At 34.9% G+C, this 19,076-nt stretch overlaps 1 protein-coding gene across 2 annotated transcripts; it reads right to left on the bottom strand.

Moving 5' to 3' along the window:
- Positions 1-2,423: 2,423 nt before the first annotated feature.
- On the bottom strand, positions 2,424-13,809 carry LOC149904722 (uncharacterized). 2 transcript variants are annotated; one of them, XM_090106831.1, is made up of 5 exons: positions 13,740-13,809; positions 5,817-5,933; positions 4,124-4,351; positions 3,770-3,961; positions 2,424-2,683 (listed from the first exon to the last, which is right to left on the bottom strand). In XM_090106831.1, exons 1-5 carry the CDS (start codon positions 13,798-13,800, stop codon positions 2,493-2,495), a joined length of 789 nt encoding a protein of 262 aa, XP_089962957.1. In that variant the 5' UTR covers positions 13,801-13,809; the 3' UTR covers positions 2,424-2,492. The 2 variants fall into 2 exon arrangements, with proteins under 2 accessions (XP_089962957.1, XP_089962958.1); XM_090106832.1 differs by lacking the exon at positions 4,124-4,351 and having other exon boundaries at positions 2,427-2,683.
- Positions 13,810-19,076: the final 5,267 nt, after the last annotated feature.

Genomic DNA, 19,076 nt, shown 5'->3' with positions numbered 1-19,076 from the left:
AAGAAATGTCTATTGTAAGCCTCTGACTGTTCCATTGAATTCTGAGATCTTAAATACTAAAAAAAATACTGCGTATACCTAATTTTGGTCTACTCTATAACTATATATGAATAAGTACCTAGGTATGATCATATTCAACGCAATTAAAACTCAAGTTGGGCTTGTGAAAGTAGATTAAAGCGTTATGGTATTAACACTGAAAGCTTTAAATTCTCTGAGAGTGATCAAAGCTTATCTGCTATTCAATTTTCATTGTTTTATATTATGAAGTTCCATTATGCTATTATCAGTTAATTAATTCAATTATTTATAATATAGGCGAAATTTTGTAATGTGCTTATGATGAAATCGTGTTTTTGGTAATTGTTCAATTACGAAACATGCCTTAGTAGCAGCTGTGATCCGTGGATCCCCGTTAACCATGGATGGTACCACGGATATTTTTTCCCCTTATTTCAGAAATTGAAAGGTTGATTTAAAAAGTGGTTCTAGTTACTACTAGAAATGTAGAGCTACTGCTCTACATTTCATTCAACTTGGTGTTATGGATTATTCGTTTAAGCAAAATAGGCAAACAATGTCTCATTCCATGTATTGAAAAAAAAACAAACATTCATAGAGCATAATTATTTATTTTTTTGTCTATGTAATATAAAAAAATTACATACACGTTCAAGTATGTTTATAATAAATATCAAGTTAAGCGTAAAAAAACAATGTATAAATATACTTAGGTAAAACAATGTTATTATTAGTTTTTTCGAATATGATAATTAATAAGAAATATTACACAATAATTATCAAGTTGGCTATGGCAAAGGGAGATTAGTAAGAGATTTCCAGATTGAGCATATATTGCAGTTTTCTTGCTTTATTCACTGGATGCTGAAAAAAAAAATTGGTAGGGTTTATTAACAAATTACATTATGAAGTTATGTCATGTCATGTAGTTTTAGGGCTGAGGTAGTTTTAGGGTTATGTCATGTCATGTAGTTTCAATCCTTGATTAAAACTTATTCGTTGAATAACGTATAAAACTACCATATTTTTAAAAACGTATTCTAATTGCCCGTATTTGACAGTTTATGTAACATTTTAATAGATATTATCGTGTAATACTTTATTGGACGGATAAGTCCAAGAATTGAAAAATCGGCCCTTAGAAGAACATGATATTCATCGTTATGTACAGAATAAGGATAATGTCTTTAGAAGCGTAATTAATTGAATGATAAATTGGTACCTATTTTAATAGATTATTTAGGGTTTGTAAGTGACCACAGACATACAAGTGACAGTACATTAATATTCAATAAATTTATGCTATCTTCTTAACTTTACAAACAGCTACTCCAAAAATGGAATCTCACATTCAGTTGATGTAAAAAATACAACATTCATGTGAACATAATATTTATATTTCGACTTTAAATTATATCAATGGAGGATCGGGAAACATTAAGTAATTACATCAGTGTTCATTTTTCATTCTGAATTCACAAAGTATCTGAATAAAGTTGATTAAAATGTAATAATTTATTATACACTTAAAATTGTCATGTTTCATACAAGAATAACGGTAACAGATTTTAAATTATTGAAATTATATTAAGTATCTATTGATATAATTATTTACTTTGTATTTAGTATTGATATATTTTTTAAGTAAGTATTGATGTAATTTCCAACTACCTTTTTGTGTACCACACTAATTTAAATACTATGATAGTAAATAATGATTCTATAATTATTGTATTCAGTTTTCAGGAAAAAGTAGAGTTATCTATATTACTTGGAGTAGTTCATTTCACGCTCCTATTACACCTCTTATCTATGCAATTATTTTATTTTATTATTGAAAATACTTTGTATTTATATTATCATCGATATTTTTTTACACCCATTATAATTTTTGTTAAAAGAACTTACGGCAGTCTTCTGGCAGCACGCATCTCTTGATGTCGCTGTTGTAAACATAACTTGGCCGACAATCACATCCATTGAGCTGACAAAAGAGGGGACAGGCGACTTGTTGTTTGTAATTTGAACACGTTGTACAAAACGTGCCGCAACCAGCAGTGGCGTTTGCGTCTCCACCGCATGAGGCTGCGCATAAAATATTATTGGACATTCAACATCGGCTCAATAGTATTTCTGTTCTGTAATTGGTAGCGTTCGTTGGAAATGGCTTTGAAATAGCCTGATGTGATACACAGGGTGTGTCTGAATCAAATTTATTACTCATACGTAAATATAGTGGTGTTAGTTGACATGATTTTAAAACAGCAACCATTGAGTTTATTGCCTTGCTTTCCGAATCGGTGGTAAATGGTTAAACTATGTTATGAAGATTATAATTGAATAAATAAATGTTTGAGTTTGAGTCGATTTTATATAAATGATGATGATAAGCGATCGTATTAAATAAAACGTCGGTATTTTTTTCAAATATTTATTTCATATTTTTAAAACATGTTCAAAAACACAATGAACTAGCTGCAAATTTCAATAGATATGCAATTTCCTTGGTCATCCGCGACAAAGCCGTCAAGGCATACACATCCAGGCTCTATTACGACATTGTATTGTCCACAGTTCAAGTCTATACCTACTTCGGCACAGGATTGTGGTCTGCATATTGAAAGTACGTCGTCTACAAATTCCGCGTTGTCTCCGCATCTTGCTGTAAAGAAAAACACTGTTTAAATATCATAGAAAAGAATAGATTTCTAGAATAAAATAATGGATTAATTTGTTACAGAGGAATGCCAAATATTTCAACGGATATCACGAGTTTTGAAACAAATTTTGAATAATAATTTTAACAATACTATAAAAAATATAATAAAACATAATTATTACATCCCCATCCGTCTGATCCGATCCGATTGTTCCGTAACTATTGCAGATATCAAAAAACTTTATACTGTTATCGAAAGCCCTAATGAGTAAAATGACAACAATAACTTTTTAAAAATAAAACGAGAAATATCACCCTCCCTATACACACCCTGTATAGGTACTTATCTGAGATACATAACTTTTACTAGAAAACATATAACAATATGTACAATTAAAATTTGAATAATTTTGAAAACATCACTTCATTATTTCCGATATTTATAAATTACTTTTAAGTTTTAAATATCTATAATATTACACATAATTTGTATTTTCGTCTTTGGGGTAATATTTTTGAAAAAAGGATTAACCGATATATATTATTTATTCGTAAAAAGGTCCGATCCCGAAAGTGGTCCTTTGTACGAATGTTATAATTTTGAATGCAGGTTTACAACTTTCTGATTTAGTTTCACACGCGTATCTTGTCCAAAACATGGAATTCCAGTATTTCCAGATATTTGTATTCCCTAGTTAGTGACTTGTGATGTCCTTCGTGTATATCTTACTTGCATATTGAAGTATCCTATTTCGTAATTTAAGTATCCTATTTAGCATTTTGGTTTACGAAAAACTGGCTTCCTATGAATGGGCTGGTTCAATTCCTTTTTTACATACGAAGAAGCCGTTAAACTATACACGATCTAGTTGTCCCATACCAGCAAGATTTCGTATATCATGCTTCCGATATAATTAATAATAACAAATTTTATTTCCTTTTAACTGAAATTGCATTCGAAACTTCAAGACAATTCATGTGAATTTTTTAGAGTCTCTTTTCAATGGGTTTGGACAAGCGGCCTTCTTATGAATTCCATAGTATATCCCATAGTTTCTAGTGATCCAGGAGACGGTAAAGTCAACTTACGGCACTCGTTTTTGGGTACACAGGACCCATCTCTGGTTCTATACAGATTATCAGCACACCTGCAGCTTGGATTGCAATCACTGTCACCCAATTGTGGGGGTGCTTGACATAGAATTAGTCTTTCGTCGACGTCGCAATCTGGAAGGCAATAAGCCGGACAGAGATCGAACACTTTGTTCTCTCCGCAGTCCGCTTAAAGGTATACGTGTTAATGAGATATAAACAATAAAAAAATAATATAATATAAATGTTCTACATTCCCAATCAATACATTTAAATTTATGTAATGACAACGCAGTAAAATTGAGACATTAAGTTTAGATATTAAGATTGATAAAATTTGCCGATATTTACGTGTTGGACACTGTGCTACGGGGACACAAATCCCATTTTCGTCTCGCAGATAATTCTCTTTGCAGCGGCAGCCTTTTTTACAATAGCCTGCGATTAAATCGACGCATAATGCTGGTAAACCTAACTGAGAGCAATTTTTCCTTCCACATCCTCCATTGATACAGTCATCTGGAACCTCGTCAGGCCCGCAAATTGGTTCTTGATTCGTTGACGATGACGCTGACGAAGCTTTAGAAATACAAAACCTTTGAGATCTTTTTTTCCTGATTTTAATTAATCCAATATGTGCATGAAGATAAATACGCAAATGATTCAATAACATCTGTAATTGAAGTCAGCATTGATTTATTCCACTGCATTGGAAATTTTAATGAAGGTAAAATATATTTCACATTTATGAACACATTTTTGGTAAACTCTTTATATTAGCATGATTAAAATTGAGAACGAAACATTTTCCCTTTTGAATTCTTTTGTAATTATTAAAGTAATGTTTGGTAATTACAGCAATGGAGACTATTTAAATACCAGTATAGTTAGATTTTGCTGATGCTTAGAGTAAAAGTTACCAAATGGATTATTTATTACAAATATATTTATGTTTTGTTCCTTTTCGTCATTTTGTCCTTGGGTTCCATCGAGCTAATACTTACCTTTAATAAAAAATAATATCTTAAGGTACCGAATTTGCTAATTTACTACTTATTACAAATATACAATTAACCCTAGAAGCCTAATCTACGCCTGCGAGGCGTACAAGAATTCGAATATTGGATGTCTCTTTCTAACGGTTGAAGCTAGCGCGTCGTACTCTTTAGTTATCTCAGTGGCCGACGGGAGCTAGGTGACGGTGCCTGTATCATTAAGGTAAGTCCCGCCATTTTTGATTTATCGAAGTGTTGCACGCCTGTGAGACGTATGTTCAGGCTTTGTGTAAGTTTTTACTAAGATTGAGTGATTTTATTTTTGATTGTTTTTCATGTATTTATATCTTTTTTTCAGAATTGTTTCAGGTATAAATATGTCATGGTCCAATATATTAAATGAAGACGATATTATCGCAATTTTGAACGGAGAAGACGTCCTTCTCACGAGGATTCAAATTCCGAAGTTGTGGATGCTGGTCATCGACGACGTTCAAAGCGAGGACGAAAATAATGAGGTGTTTGAGTTCGTTGCGTCATTACAAGAATCTGGGCCCTATGAAGAAACTAATCCAACCATGCATGTCAAAATTAGTGTGTAATAAATGTAAAAAATCTGTGTGTGGCGAGCACAAGGTTGATTTATGTGTAGACTGTTCTTAAAGTTAATCTAGTCCTTTAAAGTCTGGTTAGTTGTAATGTTTGATCTAAGATATATAATTAGCGTAAAAAAAAATTGATATTCTATAAAAATAATGTATGTTTTAGTTGATTTTGAAGAAGTTAATTTTTTTGTTCCAATTTATGCATATTGTTTTTTATGTTGTAATAAACAACTGTGATTATTGTTATAATTGATAAAAGTGTGGTTTTATTTTTAGTTTATTTCCCAAATTCAAATTTCCGCTTTATTAAAACAATAATAATTAAACAATATACCTTAAATAAGGGCTTTTATATGTGTACGCCTCTGAGACGTATATTAAGGCTTTGTGTACGTTCTATATAGATTAGGCTTCTAGGGTTAAAATTAGTCAAAGTTTCATTACTTCCATTGTAGTCTTCTACCCGGAATCCAAAGGTCCCCTGTGTCGAAAAAGTACCAGCGGTGTTTGTAGAAGGAAAATCCGTGGTAGGAGTCGTGGGATATGTCATCATTATATCTCCTGTAAATTTTTATTTATTTTAAGATACTGTCTGAAAACAACATAATAAAGATAATTATATTTAACAGAAACTAAACCGCTGTTAAAGTGTCAGAACTAGGCAAAATTTGAATGCGTACAAGAAGACACACTTTCAAATGAAAAATAATCATCAAAATCGTTACACCCAGTCGATAGCTATATAGCAAGCCCAAAAAATAGTCAAATTGAGAACGTCTTACTTTTATTGAAGTAATTTATTAAATAAATGTTTGTCAATTTTTTACATATTTATTACCAGCGGACCCCGCAATAGACTTAATTGATTCGTGGGGTAATTAAGAAAATATGAATTAATGAGTATAATTTCAAATAAGAATCTGGTTCCTCTATATCTTTGAATTTTATACCTGTCCACTATACTGCTATATTAAAATAGAGTACAGAAGAGTTAATTTGTGTGTAACCTCAGATTGACTAGACAATGTTTGTACATATTATTATTTATTATTTCTATATTTAATAAATTTGAACACTCATTTCGAATCACAAAATTTACACTACTGGTAGTTATTTCAATGAAGAAATCATCATCACAATGTATTGTCCTATCCTACTATACTATATTATAAATGCGAAAGTAGGTGTGTATGCTTGTTACTCTTTCACGATGAAATACTGAACCGATTACAATGAAATTTAGCACACATATAGAGGGTAATTTTGATTAATACATAGGGTACGTTTTATTCTAGAAATCCTACGGGAACGGGAACTATGTTGGGTTTTCTTAGAAAATGCGGGTGAAGCCGCGGGCGGTAAGCTAGTAAAACATAATTATGAGTTAAAGTAGAATTTGTGAAGTATGCTTTAATTTATCAATGAAAAAGTTATTTAGATCTATAGTTTGTTCGTTGCGATGAAGGTGAACCAGGATTTTTTTACGTAATAAAACTTGAGGCCGTTTTTTAAACAAAATAAATAGAAGCGGCTTGCTCCGACTTCGGACAGGTTGTCTTGATATAGGAAGAGCCTTCTGTTAAAGTTAAAGAATCTTCAGGATCGAACGAGTACCTACATTACAGGTCTCTCTACTCTTAATTTCTAAAAACTAATCAATAATCATTTATTATAGAGCAATACAACAGAACGACTGTCAAAACCTTACCTTTTAAATGAACGAATTGAATCGATATATCCTAATGTTTAACTTGCATTATAAGCTTTTATTCAGCTTGTTTATAGATTGATTACAAATGAGAGATTTGTTTACTGTTGCTTAGTCTCTAATTTTGATCATGAAATATTTATGGAAGTTAAGGGAAGGTTTGAACGGAGAGAAACATATTTTTTTTTTATTAAAAAAAAACCGGCCAAGTGCGAGTCGGACTCGCGCACCGAGGGTTCCGTACAAACCTGCAAGGTTTACAAAGTTCGTTCATTACGACAATACGTTACGTATTTATGTACGTTTCGTTTATGAGGAAATGGGTAGTAAGTTTAAAATTATTAAAAAAAATATATTATGTGATGTAACTAAAAATTTATGATTTTCGTAATTTATCCTTTATCTATGCTATAAGACGTTGCTTCGTACCAAATTTCAAGATTCTGAGTTCACGGGAAGCACCCTGTAGGTTTTGATTCCCTTGCAAGTGTCGAAAATTTGCGGCATAAACAGCTGTATCTTTTGATTGCGTTGGCTTAGAAGTTTGATTTTTTCACAGCTTCAAGGGACAGTAGACCTCAGTAATTGATATAAATTTCAGCTTCATACCTCCACGCGTTCCTGAGAAAAAGGGTCTTGACAGACGGACGGACGGACGGACGGACAGACGGACAACAAAGTGATCCTATAAGGGTTCCGTTTTTTCCTTTTGAGGTACGGAACCCTAAAAATAAGCATTCATGTAAGTAGGTGATGCGAATTTCATCGGATAATCATTTTATGTTAATCTATGTATATACAGAATAAGAAAAGATGTCTTATGCTTTACTTTTAATAATTAGTGTTGTAAGGTAACTACTTTTACTATATTATCCAAAATGACTTTTTATATTCCTAAAAACAGAGCAGTATAACTATATTATCTTATATTACCTACCTAGATAAATAAGTGAAGTTCTTTGACTTGTAAGTTGACTCTTATTGGGAAAACTACTGATCAGCCAAATTTTCTTAATTTATTTAGTATTCACTGGGGCTTGAATAAATTAGTAACGTAATCCTGCAAATCATTAGACCAACTAGACAATATTTTTTAAACAAAATTAACAAATATCAGTAACGATAGCAGAAAATTATTTAGGATGAGTTTAGCAGCCGTTTTGCAGTAGGTTTTAGTCTATTATGTTGTTGTTTTACAAATTCTTGTTTGGGTATAATATTATGTCTAATGATTAAGAATATAAATAACATAGAATGCTGAGATGATAGTTTAGTGAGTTATACGGAATTTGTAGATAAAAAAATGGGTTAAAAAAGAACAATAAAACTTAGAAAATTCTACTGGTAAACTAAATAATCAACACATAAGTATTTATATGTCGGAGATCCCCCCCCCCCTGATATTACCGAACGCAAGCGCATGACTCACGAAGTGCACTTGGACATGGCCGTGGTAGCGGACGGGCATTCTAGTGTTGGAGCTCGTACCGAGCGGACTTGTCTGTTCGAGTCTATATCAGTCTCCATATTAGTTTGAGTTTAGGTTCGCTATACAAAGTATTCATTTCAGTTCATTAGTGATTGTGAGTGTTAGATTCCGTTTATGTCTTTTGATGCTCGAAGTTACCCAAGATGCCCAATGTAGAGGATATAACCAGCTCACATAGTCTTAGAATCCACACGTCGCCGATATCAGAAGCGGGATTGCTTTGAGCACAAAGAATAAACGTGATTTTTGCAATCGTCATGTGGTAATGTAGACGTGTTATAAAATTATTTTGGAGGTGCAAATAGTATCATGCGACGTTTAATCGTAGCCATAAGAAAACCGGTGAGTGCTTACAACATACAACAAGTGGAAAAATAACGTGCGTGATGTAATGCCATTGTCCGTTGATCTGTGTTTTGAAAAAAGCCGTTAAAGTTATTATTTGTTACTATTTGCTATTTATGATGCGTTAAAGTGCTTTGCAGTGTCTATCATGTCTCTTGATTTATTTTCTGGTAGCAGGGGACACAGTAAGGAGAATTGTTACAGTATTGTGTACCGTAATGTGACTATGTTGAGCCCGCTGCGGCTGCTTGTGTTAACTTGCAGGGTGGCGAGCCAAGCGACGTGAGTGCCTGTCGGTGTGTGTCGTCGGGTTGTGTGCGTCAGTGGCTTCTTGGCGATATGTGAGCGTGAAGGAAGTTGCCACTTCAACCGTGATGTCGCGTGTTTCACGGTTTGACAAGCGTTTACAGCGTGTGGCCCTTGCTACTACTGAGTTTGTTGCCGAGGATTGCTGCAGCGAGAGCTCAGGGCAGCCGTCTTTATGCGGTGAAGGGCTTCGCAAATTAGTGACATATTTTACAGGACAAGTGCGAGGCGTAACAGGGCTGCTTCGCTGACTGTGTGCTATCAATAAGTTTGTAGGAGACCTGCGTGTGAATGCCATCCGCAGACAGCAGATGGAGGGCGCGCGACGGATCAGCAGTCCTCTTAGTGCAGGGTTTAACCATCGCGAGTCATTTGTTTCATGTGTGGCGTGTCTGGCCACTTTGCATCGGAGTGCACGAGCGGATAAGGTGCTAATGATTGCACTAGGCATAGAATCACCGAAAACCAGCAGGTCAGGTAAATCCACGTTGCCTGAGCGCAATCATTGAGTCAACACGTGCCGTGTGGCAAACTTATGGACAAGTGTGAGTCATACATGTTTAGTTTTGTTTTTTTGGTACTGAGTGTATCCTTATCAGAGATATAATTGCTAGTAGCAAATTGACTAGTAAGCGTTTTTAAAAATAACATTAATTTCAAAATAATCTGTTAACATATTGTAGACAGTTCATAACAAGGTTTATGGCAAGTTACAATAGGCGATTACTTTTTAGTAATTTTAATTTGTGTTGTGCCTAATCATTATTATGATAGCGATGCTAGCTTATTAGGTTGAGAAATTAAACACAAAGTTTACATGTGTGATATTCTAATGTGTTATTTTATTGCGTAATAATGTTCTTGTTTGTAGCAAGTCTGATACGAGAAATTGTTTTGATTTTTATCACGCTTACATTGGCTTCCTTTATTTTTCGTATGTAACGAACTCGATTTTGAACTACCTACTTTAATTAGACAGATTTAGTTCACACTGTGTACATTTACTAAGGAATAGTGACAATACAATAATTTCATCTTATTGAAGCGTGTTGCTTAGTTAATTAAGTTTCTCTCTATTATACACGGGTACCGATAGAAGGAAGATACCTAGCGGTTTGGTAGGCTTATGTAGGGACATAAGTCCAACATGCAGAGACGTGAATTTCAATTAGAGAATTTCAATGTGTTGTGTTTTAGTGTATTATTAGCACTAATTTACCATCTGAGTTACAGCTGTTGAAATGTGTCTGTTCTAAGGAGTTTTGTGCGTTGAACGAGCAGCAGATTGCGTAACAAAGTGTCAATGAGTTTTTAACAGCTGGATTAGTGAAACCAAGTAGCTATCTGGTTAGCTTCTGACGTGGAACAAGGTACAGTGCGCTTCCAGATTGTAGTGAGGAGTGGAGTGGATGCTTTGAGGAAGGTAGTATTTTCTTTAAACCTATCCAAATGTAAGTTTTGAAAGCGTAGTGTTGAATACCTAGGCTTTGTTATTAAGGATGGTAAAGTACAGTCACATAGCTTATACAGCTTCTTATTTCTGTTAGTTTATTAACAGTCTTCTTAAATTATAGCACTATTGTTTATGCTTACTAGTTACAAGGGAAATAAAATTGATTAGAGATTACTCATCATCACATGAGCTAATCAGTCGAACGTTTATTAGTCTTTTAACATCACAGCCTATTCTTATGGTGTATGACCTCTGCAGTTCACATAGATGCGAGCGCGGATGGATGTGGTACTGAACTGATACGGAAACATGACTGTTAGTAACATCCAGTTGCTTACTACAAACGTAGAACTACTGCCTTAGAGACCAGGTTTTACTCCCATGCACACGAGACCGCAGTTTAAGTTGCAGCAGTATAGCAGTGGTTAATGCAGTTATGCACTTCAGGTATTATTTACAGGTTTGCAAGTTTGCAGTGGTGACTGATTGCAATCCGGTGGGAGCCGTTTAGTAAAAAGCAGAGTAGTGTCTTCACGTGTTCACAGGTAGAGAGGGTCTGTCTCCAGTCTATCGACTCTAATATCATTCATGACAGAGATAAAGGGAGCTAGTCTATAGGATGTTAGTTGCCTTTCGAGTTTCGCGCAATGCACAATCGCTATCACAGTATGTATTTCGATTATTGCAAATTATGTGGGGTAGAACGCGTCAACTAGCTGAGCTTTCCGTTGACTGGCTGCCAGGACCATGAGAGGCATTTGGACATGCAGAATGAGTTGTTACATGTTGAGTCATTACTGTTGTCTGGAAGACATATGCAGTAAGGTTGCAAATTATATGTCAAGGTGCAGATAAAATGGTAAAAGATCAGTGGTACATAATATCCACGATTTAGTCATGCATCTGGGTTACATGTCTAAGTTCGTGCGTAAGTTCGTTGTGAACTTTATCACTTGCTAAATCTCTAAGCCTAGCTCGGGCAGAATTCAAGCAAAACTCTTAAGTTTGTATTCCGTGCACATTGATGCTACAGGGGAAACTTAGTGGGAAGAATGATGTTAAGGAGTATGTTTAATTCTAATTTATTCTTTCACCCGATATGTTTTGCTCTATTACTTTAAAAATGTGTAGAGTGGTTTATTAGTAGTAGAAGTAGTAAAATGGCACTAGAGTCCAGTGTTAATTTGTTTTGATAACTAGCCAGTACTATTAATAATCGGGCAGGTGCTTAGAAAGTAAATGTTTTCTCAGTTATTTTGTAAATAATAAAGTTACATTAAGATGTAGTCTCCACCGAGGGTAGTGGTGTTAATGATCAGGTAGATAGTGACGAGTACGCTGAAAAGGTGTGCTCATGGCAGTCATCATTCATCATCGTCATGGATATAGTCCACTAATGGACATGGAAGTCATCGTCATCGTCAACATAATCAGCCTTTTGCAGTACACTGCTGGACATGGAAGTCATCATCATCGTCATCGTCAACATCATCTGCCTTTCGTAGTCACTGCTGAACATGGAAGTCGTCATCGTCATCATGATCATCATTATCAGCCTTTGGTTGTTCACTGCTAGACATAGCAGTAGAGTCTAGCAAACATCGATATTGTCAAGATACGTTAGGTGACGTATGACTGGCAATGGACTTCACTATAAACCGTGTTACAAAAGCTAGATAGCTGAAGGAGCTATTATTTGTTAAAGGAGACTTTGGGGTTGATGTCTGTAATTGATAATGAAGTCGATCAAGTTATGATAAAAGTAAAGCTTCTCTAAATGGAAAGTTAATGTTGGTGATAATCTTCTTTTCGAAATTGAGGAAATAAATCAAAGCAAGCTTGACTTGGTGTTGAAGGGTACGCTTAAAATTGTTGAGGTGTACTTATTATTACCACTTCAAATCATTAAATTCCAAAACCCTCACAACAGAGTCAGGAAAATATCCGACCATGAGGTTATTAGTAGTAGCTAGTAGTGGTAGTAGTTAAAATGAGCTTTGTGTAATGTGTAAAAAAGGGGAGATGTAAAATGTTTTATCTGGATTTTGTAATGCATTGTAGTGCCGTTTGTTGAGTGGTAGTAGATTCTTCGTTACGTTGGTGCGTTAACGAGTAATGTCGTTGTAGCGACGGGCTATCCTTGCTTTCGCTGGTGCATAAGCAATATGAGTCGTTGTAGCGACGACATTTTGAGTTGTCCTTGTTTACGTTGGTGCGTTGACAAGATGAGTCGTTGAAGCGACGACCTTTTTGAGATATCCTTGTTTTCGTTGTTGCGAACGCGAGATGAGTCGTTGTAGCGACGTTATTCGATGTTAAGCCTCATTTCGTTGGTGCGAAATTGTGGTGTGTCGTTGTAGCGACGATGTTCCGTGCCTTATTTATTTCGTTGGTGCGAAATTGCGGTGAGTCATTGTATTAACATTATTCAGTGTTGTGTTCGTTTCGTAGGTGCGAAATCGAGGAGAGCTGTTGGTGTGGCGCTGATTGATCAATAATGATTAATGTGAAAACCTAAAATGGTTGACAAGAATCAGTATGGCCGAGCAGGATACTGTGAGTATGTAATCTTTGCAGAGACTTCACACGAGGACGTGTGATCGTCAGAGATGGCCGTGTCGGAGATCCCCCCCCCCTGATATTACCGAACGCAAGCGCATGACTCACGAAGTGCACTTGGACATGGCCGTGGTAGCGGACGGGCATTCTAGTGTTGGAGCTCGTACCGAGTGGACTTGTCTGTTCGAGTCTATATCAGTCTCCATATTAGTTTGAGTTTAGGTTCGCTATACAAAGTATTCATTTCAGTTCATTAGTGATTGTGAGTGTTAGATTCCGTTTATGTCTTTTGATGCTCGAAGTTACCCAAGATGCCCAATGTAGAGGATATAACCAGCTCACATAGTCTTAGAATCCACACGTCGCCGATATATACATATTATAGCTTTAAAAACAAAACATTTAAACATATGATCCTTATCGGAAAGTAATAATATAATACAATAATACGAATAGGTACAAATAATAAAATAATAATATACATAAATAATATGCAAATATACATACGCTGACATATCACCAAAGCGATATTAGCCAAGATGCCCAAAAAACCAATGGTGTTCAACATTGTGGAGTTCACTACTTTGTGTCAAATTTCGTTTTTCATTTATCAATTTATACTTTTCAATTTGCATGTATTTTCAATTATTTTTCAATAACAAAGGCAATTTGTTTATACAATTTGAATCGAAAAGCTATTTAAATATAACTTAAAGATTAAAAGAAATATAATTGAAGTTTTTCTATCACGGGAAATTAGCATAAAAAATATGTTGTTCAAAATGTGTAATCAATTTGATTGAGTTTTTATTCGTCAAAGATAAGAGTTTTCATAATTAGATATGAATTATACAATTTCAAATACCTTTTTGTATTATACATTGGTTTATGAAAAATATTTAGTTCAATATTGTGTTAAGTATACCTAAGTTTATGAATTCATTTTTGTAACACAAATTCTACCTTCAAAATAATGAAGTAGGTACCTAACAAAAAGGCTCTCTTTCTGTTACCTAAACCAACCTCTGAATAATAAATAACGTATTACTTACGTAGTATTTAACTATTTAGTAATGTGGTATTAGGTACTCTTGTTCAAACAGAACATATTATTGTACCAACATACACACAATAAGACACCAGTATATCATTATCAATGATTTCCACCTTTTTTTTATAGTGGGGAAATCTTCCAAAGATACCCACGGCCCCCGGGGATGGAGCCAAGGGTTATGTCGGATTCTTACCGACTAAAACCCCACTGTGTTCCGTCGAGCCGCGCAGTTTGCCGGGGCCGCGGGTACTCTTAGAAATCGTCCACGACCCCGGCAGCGGACGCCCGGTTACGGGCCCACCTCCGTTACCACCTACGGCTGCGCGCGTGCGCGCCTCCTCCTTCCTCTGCGAGGCGGCATGAGCGGAACACGTCTCATGTCACCTCACTGCCCCGGACGATGGAGCATGTCCCCGGTCCATCGTCCAGAGCCCTTCGCTAGGGAGGCAGGTCGCGATCTCTAGCAACCGTGACTCGGCGTCGGCGCCTAAAGGGTCGCCGGCGCCGCATCGGGTCCGCGAGAGGGTTCCCCTCACGAACCCGCTCCGCCTCCTCTTTTCGCACCATCACCTCCTCACAGAAGGCGACCACCGCACGCCAGGACCTGGAGCCTCCAACCATGGCGCGAACCACGGACGGGAGCGAGAGATCCGGCCCCACTCAATGATTTCCACCTGTGTTATCTGTTATCAACGAAATAACACAAAACTTGTATTTACTTAAATTACATTTTATAACACCTCACAACGGACCACTAGTCGTTTATTCCCATAATTGAGCCAATGTAATAGGTATTTGCTAACATTTTCTAAAAAATAATCCCTTAAACAAACTATTATATCTCATAGATTAAAATTAGTGCATTAATCAGAATAATTTCATGGACAGTTCGGCTTTTTGTCGCTTTGGTATTTTTTGCAATCTATCTCGTATGATAACTATTATAGGGTCATTGCGCCTGTTCGCGTCCACATGCCTATTCGCGTCCATTTTGCGGATATCTTTTAGAAAATTCACGAAAATAAGTATACTTTAAGTAAAATTGTAATAAGAAAAATCTCCGATAATACCTCAATGTATAAGAGACATGCACACATATTCAAAATATGCCTGCGCACCGCCTATCCTATTTAAAAAAAATATTTAATTTTGGCTATTAAACGAGAAAGCTAAAACGCGCGGGATTTTGAGAAAAAAATAGTGCGCAGCGTCGTGTTTGACGGTAAGTATCTTATTGTTAAATGTGAATTTTTGAATATGTAACTATTTCTTTACTTTGCTAACAAAACATGGAATAGTATGGATTATAAATCAGCTTATTTCTTTTACAATTAATAGCTAAAATAAGGTGGACGCGAATTACTACACCGAATTTGTACAACTTCCATTTTGCGTCCACGGTGGGCGCAAACTATACCTATAGTGCATAACAATAGAACATATTGCGTCCACATTGTTTTTCATTACGTAGCAATGAATTGTTTGTTAAAATATGTAATTTAAAATAGATGTAAATTTTTGACTAAGAATACAAGTTGATAATTTAAATTTTCATTCAAATTAGCAAATTTTTATGCTATTTTTTTCATTTAAAATGGGTATTCTAAGAATGAGACTAGTATCTTTGAGAATGAGAGTCAATAAGTCTGTGGTTAAGAAAATAATATAAACAAAAAAGAAATTTAATTCATTAGAAACTAAAAAATAGGGTAGGTAGGTAATCTTAATAGAACTGATTATTATTTATTTACATAACGTAACTTTTTTTGTTAATTTTTAGTTCTATTAATGATGAGAAGATAAATATAAATAAGTTTTTCCAGTTTCCTTACAGTGAATTATATTAATAATAATGTTGATTTTAGGGTTCCGAACCTCAAAAGGAAAAACCGGAATCCTTGTAGGATCACTTTGTTATCCGTCCGTCTGTATGTCCGTCTGCCGGTCTGTCTTTCTGTCAAGACCCTTTTTCTCAGTAACGCGAGGAGTGGAGGTATAAAGCTGAAATTTATATTGAATACTCAAGTCTACGGTCCCTTGAAGCAGTGAAAAAATCAAACTTATAAGCCAAAGCAATCAAAAGATACAGCCGTTTATGCTGCAAATTTTCGCAAATTTCAACATTCGCAAGGGAATCAAAACCTACAGGGTACTTTACGTGAACACAGACACTTGAAGTTTGGTACGAAGCAACGTCTTATAGCACAAATAAGGGAAACATTGAAAAAATAAGCATTTACAGTTAAAACACGTGAAAAAAAAACAGGTTAATACGGAGCCCTCGGTTTGCGAGTCCCACTCGCATTTGGCCGGTTTTTATTAAATAACTATATTCGTAAATAAATAATTTATTAAAATCTAATTTTTATTTGCATTTATCTGATAAAATATCACCCAATACATTCTTTATTCCTTTTCTAAGCTGGTGGACGCGAACTGATCCACGGGTGGACGCAAACTGGAATTTTTGGACGCGAACTGGGTAAAACGCCTAATTCTGCTATTTGTCTAGATAAATAAAAACCACATGATATTTCCAACACAATTGAAAGTAAATCTTAAAATAGACTATGTAATGAACACGTTACATAAATTTTGCGTTGAAATTAGTTCTGGAACATTTTTATTTTCTCCTTCAAACTTTCCAACTGCACTAAGTGGACGCGAACAGGCGCAATGACCCTACACAGGGGCGTGCACCATCGAGATAGAATGTACTACGTACTAGAGAGGCGATCGCTACTACACTCTGTTTAACACGAGCTAGAGGTAAGAATCACAAGTCTCTTTAGTCTGTGTCGGACTGTGCCCCCCGCTTGCCGCGTCAACACGTGTTATTGCTCTGTTCAAAATGCCTTCGTGTTTGCTTAGATATTGTTTTAACAGTTCCCATAATACAAACAAAGCCCGAGGAGTGACTTTTCACCAGTAAGTTTCCTTATTATGAGTAAGTCATGCATTTTACTAATATTGTTATCATTTTGCGAAAAATCACCACGCGTTCTGCGTTTCGCGCCATTTTTCATAGACTAACAGCACAGACGTGACACTATCGATGAGTCTGTTAAAAAAATGTAACTGGATTTTTTTAACTATGTATATACAATATCTACTAGGAAAGATTACCGTGGTGTAGTACCTAAATATTTATACTTTTACCCGACTACGCAAAGTAAAACGGTAGGTTATATTAAGTAATATTTATTTATTTACCTATTTTTATTTATTAAAAAAAGGTTAATCAACAGTTGTTGCAATAGGATTTATAAATTATTATGCACAACAATTACAAATAAACACAACATTCACAGAAACTAATACAGTAAAAGTTCCTTAATCGCGCTTCCTTTATTCGTGTTTTCACTATTCGCGGATTAAAAAAATGCGACCCAATTTCTATATTCACGACTTAAAATTTTTTTTATTCGCGGATTTTATAAGTACATACATAATAATAAAATTATTCCAATAGGTATCTTACCCAATATCCTTGTCAAATGGACTAATAAGAAAGTAAAATAGATCTTATTACAAGTTTGCCTAAAGTACATAATATTATGTTCTTAAATGATATCGCCGAGGCCTTTGACACAAGCCGCCTTTGTCGCAAGCCACCTCTGCGGCGATTGATGTTTTTGAGAATGTAAATAAACAGAATGGAAGCAACCTTATAACTCAATAAATAAAGTATATTTTTAAATGTAGTTCCGTTTATAGTACTAAAGTTACAAAAATTGTGATCGAGTAAGGTGGCGTCCATAAATTACGTGAGGTGTTTTTTAAAATTTTCTGCACCTAAATCCCCCCCTGCCCCTGGTGAGATGTCGTGAGAATTTATTCAACCCCTCCCCCATCCTCGAATCTCACGTGAGATTTTTCAAAATGTGAGTTTCTTATACGTAAACGCCATCAACATTGAATCATCGTATCCATTTAATTAGGGCTATTATAAACCAATACTCCAAAATTCGATTACAATATCATGAAGCAAAAACTGATAAAACTATTGATTACTACACAAAACGACAAAAGCTTACTAAATTGATATTATTTAAAGGAAATTAAAATACACAGTTTAATATAAAATCCTCGTTTTATTAATTCCCTAGTATCAGTACCACCAGATAGTACCGAGTAAACAGATTGCACAATGTGTCGCATCTGCACGCATTGCTTAATCTTTGAACTTGAAGCCACGCCTCGCTCGTTCCACACGTACCCCACCACATCGGCCGCGCGCAATGTTTTTGTTTGGAATAACCCCTCTAGTAGTAGGTACATATATCTCGATGGCGTGCACAGAGTTTTTGGACAGGGTAGGCAGAAATATTGTAATGATATTAAGTCATAAAAACTAATATTTCATATTGCAGTACTGATATTTGATTGGAGATACATAGTATTTCCGCAAAATAATGGAAAACATATCACGAACATAGGTCATATTATTATCTATAAGTAAAATAATATTGTCAAAGTAGGTACCTATGATATCCTAACTAGTATTCTATAATATTATGTAATTAATGATTAACTTTACCTTTGTGTATTACAAATTCCGGTATAGATCCATTTATACATCGGCCTTTTTCCTATCACTCTCTGTTTGATAAAAGTTTATTCATAAAACAAAAATAAGAATTTTTCGTTAAATTAGGTATGCCTTATTATCTTACAAAATACACTGATGATATACATAATCTATTTAGTTACTCTCAAAACACTTCACTTGCAAATTGTCGTAGTAAACATTATTAATTTTCTCAAAAAACAAATTTAACCTCAAAGTA

The sequence above is a fragment of the Colias eurytheme genome, chromosome 11 (assembly GCF_061535395.1).
Source record: "Colias eurytheme isolate Ceu_HAF_F1 chromosome 11, ilColEury1 Martin Lab GWU primary, whole genome shotgun sequence".
Taxonomy (NCBI): Eukaryota; Metazoa; Arthropoda; class Insecta; order Lepidoptera; family Pieridae; genus Colias; species Colias eurytheme.
The sequence above is the reverse complement of the archived record's forward strand: the minus strand, read 5'-3'. Positions and strand labels throughout refer to the sequence as shown.

What these genes read in the sequence shown, in the direction of transcription:
- LOC149904722 (XM_090106831.1), bottom strand. Translation starts at nt 13,800, where the DNA reads ATGTTGAACACCATTGGTTTTTTGGGCATCTTGGCTAATATCGCTTTG. An exon ending in CGCTTTGGTGATATGTCAGC is followed by an intron (nt 5,934 to 13,739) that starts GTATGTATATTT and finishes AAAAATTTACAG; the next exon opens with GAGATATAATGATGACATAT. An exon ending in TGTACCCAAAAACGAGTGCC is followed by an intron (nt 2,684 to 3,769) that starts GTAAGTTGACTT and finishes TTTTCTTTACAG; the next exon opens with CAAGATGCGGAGACAACGCG.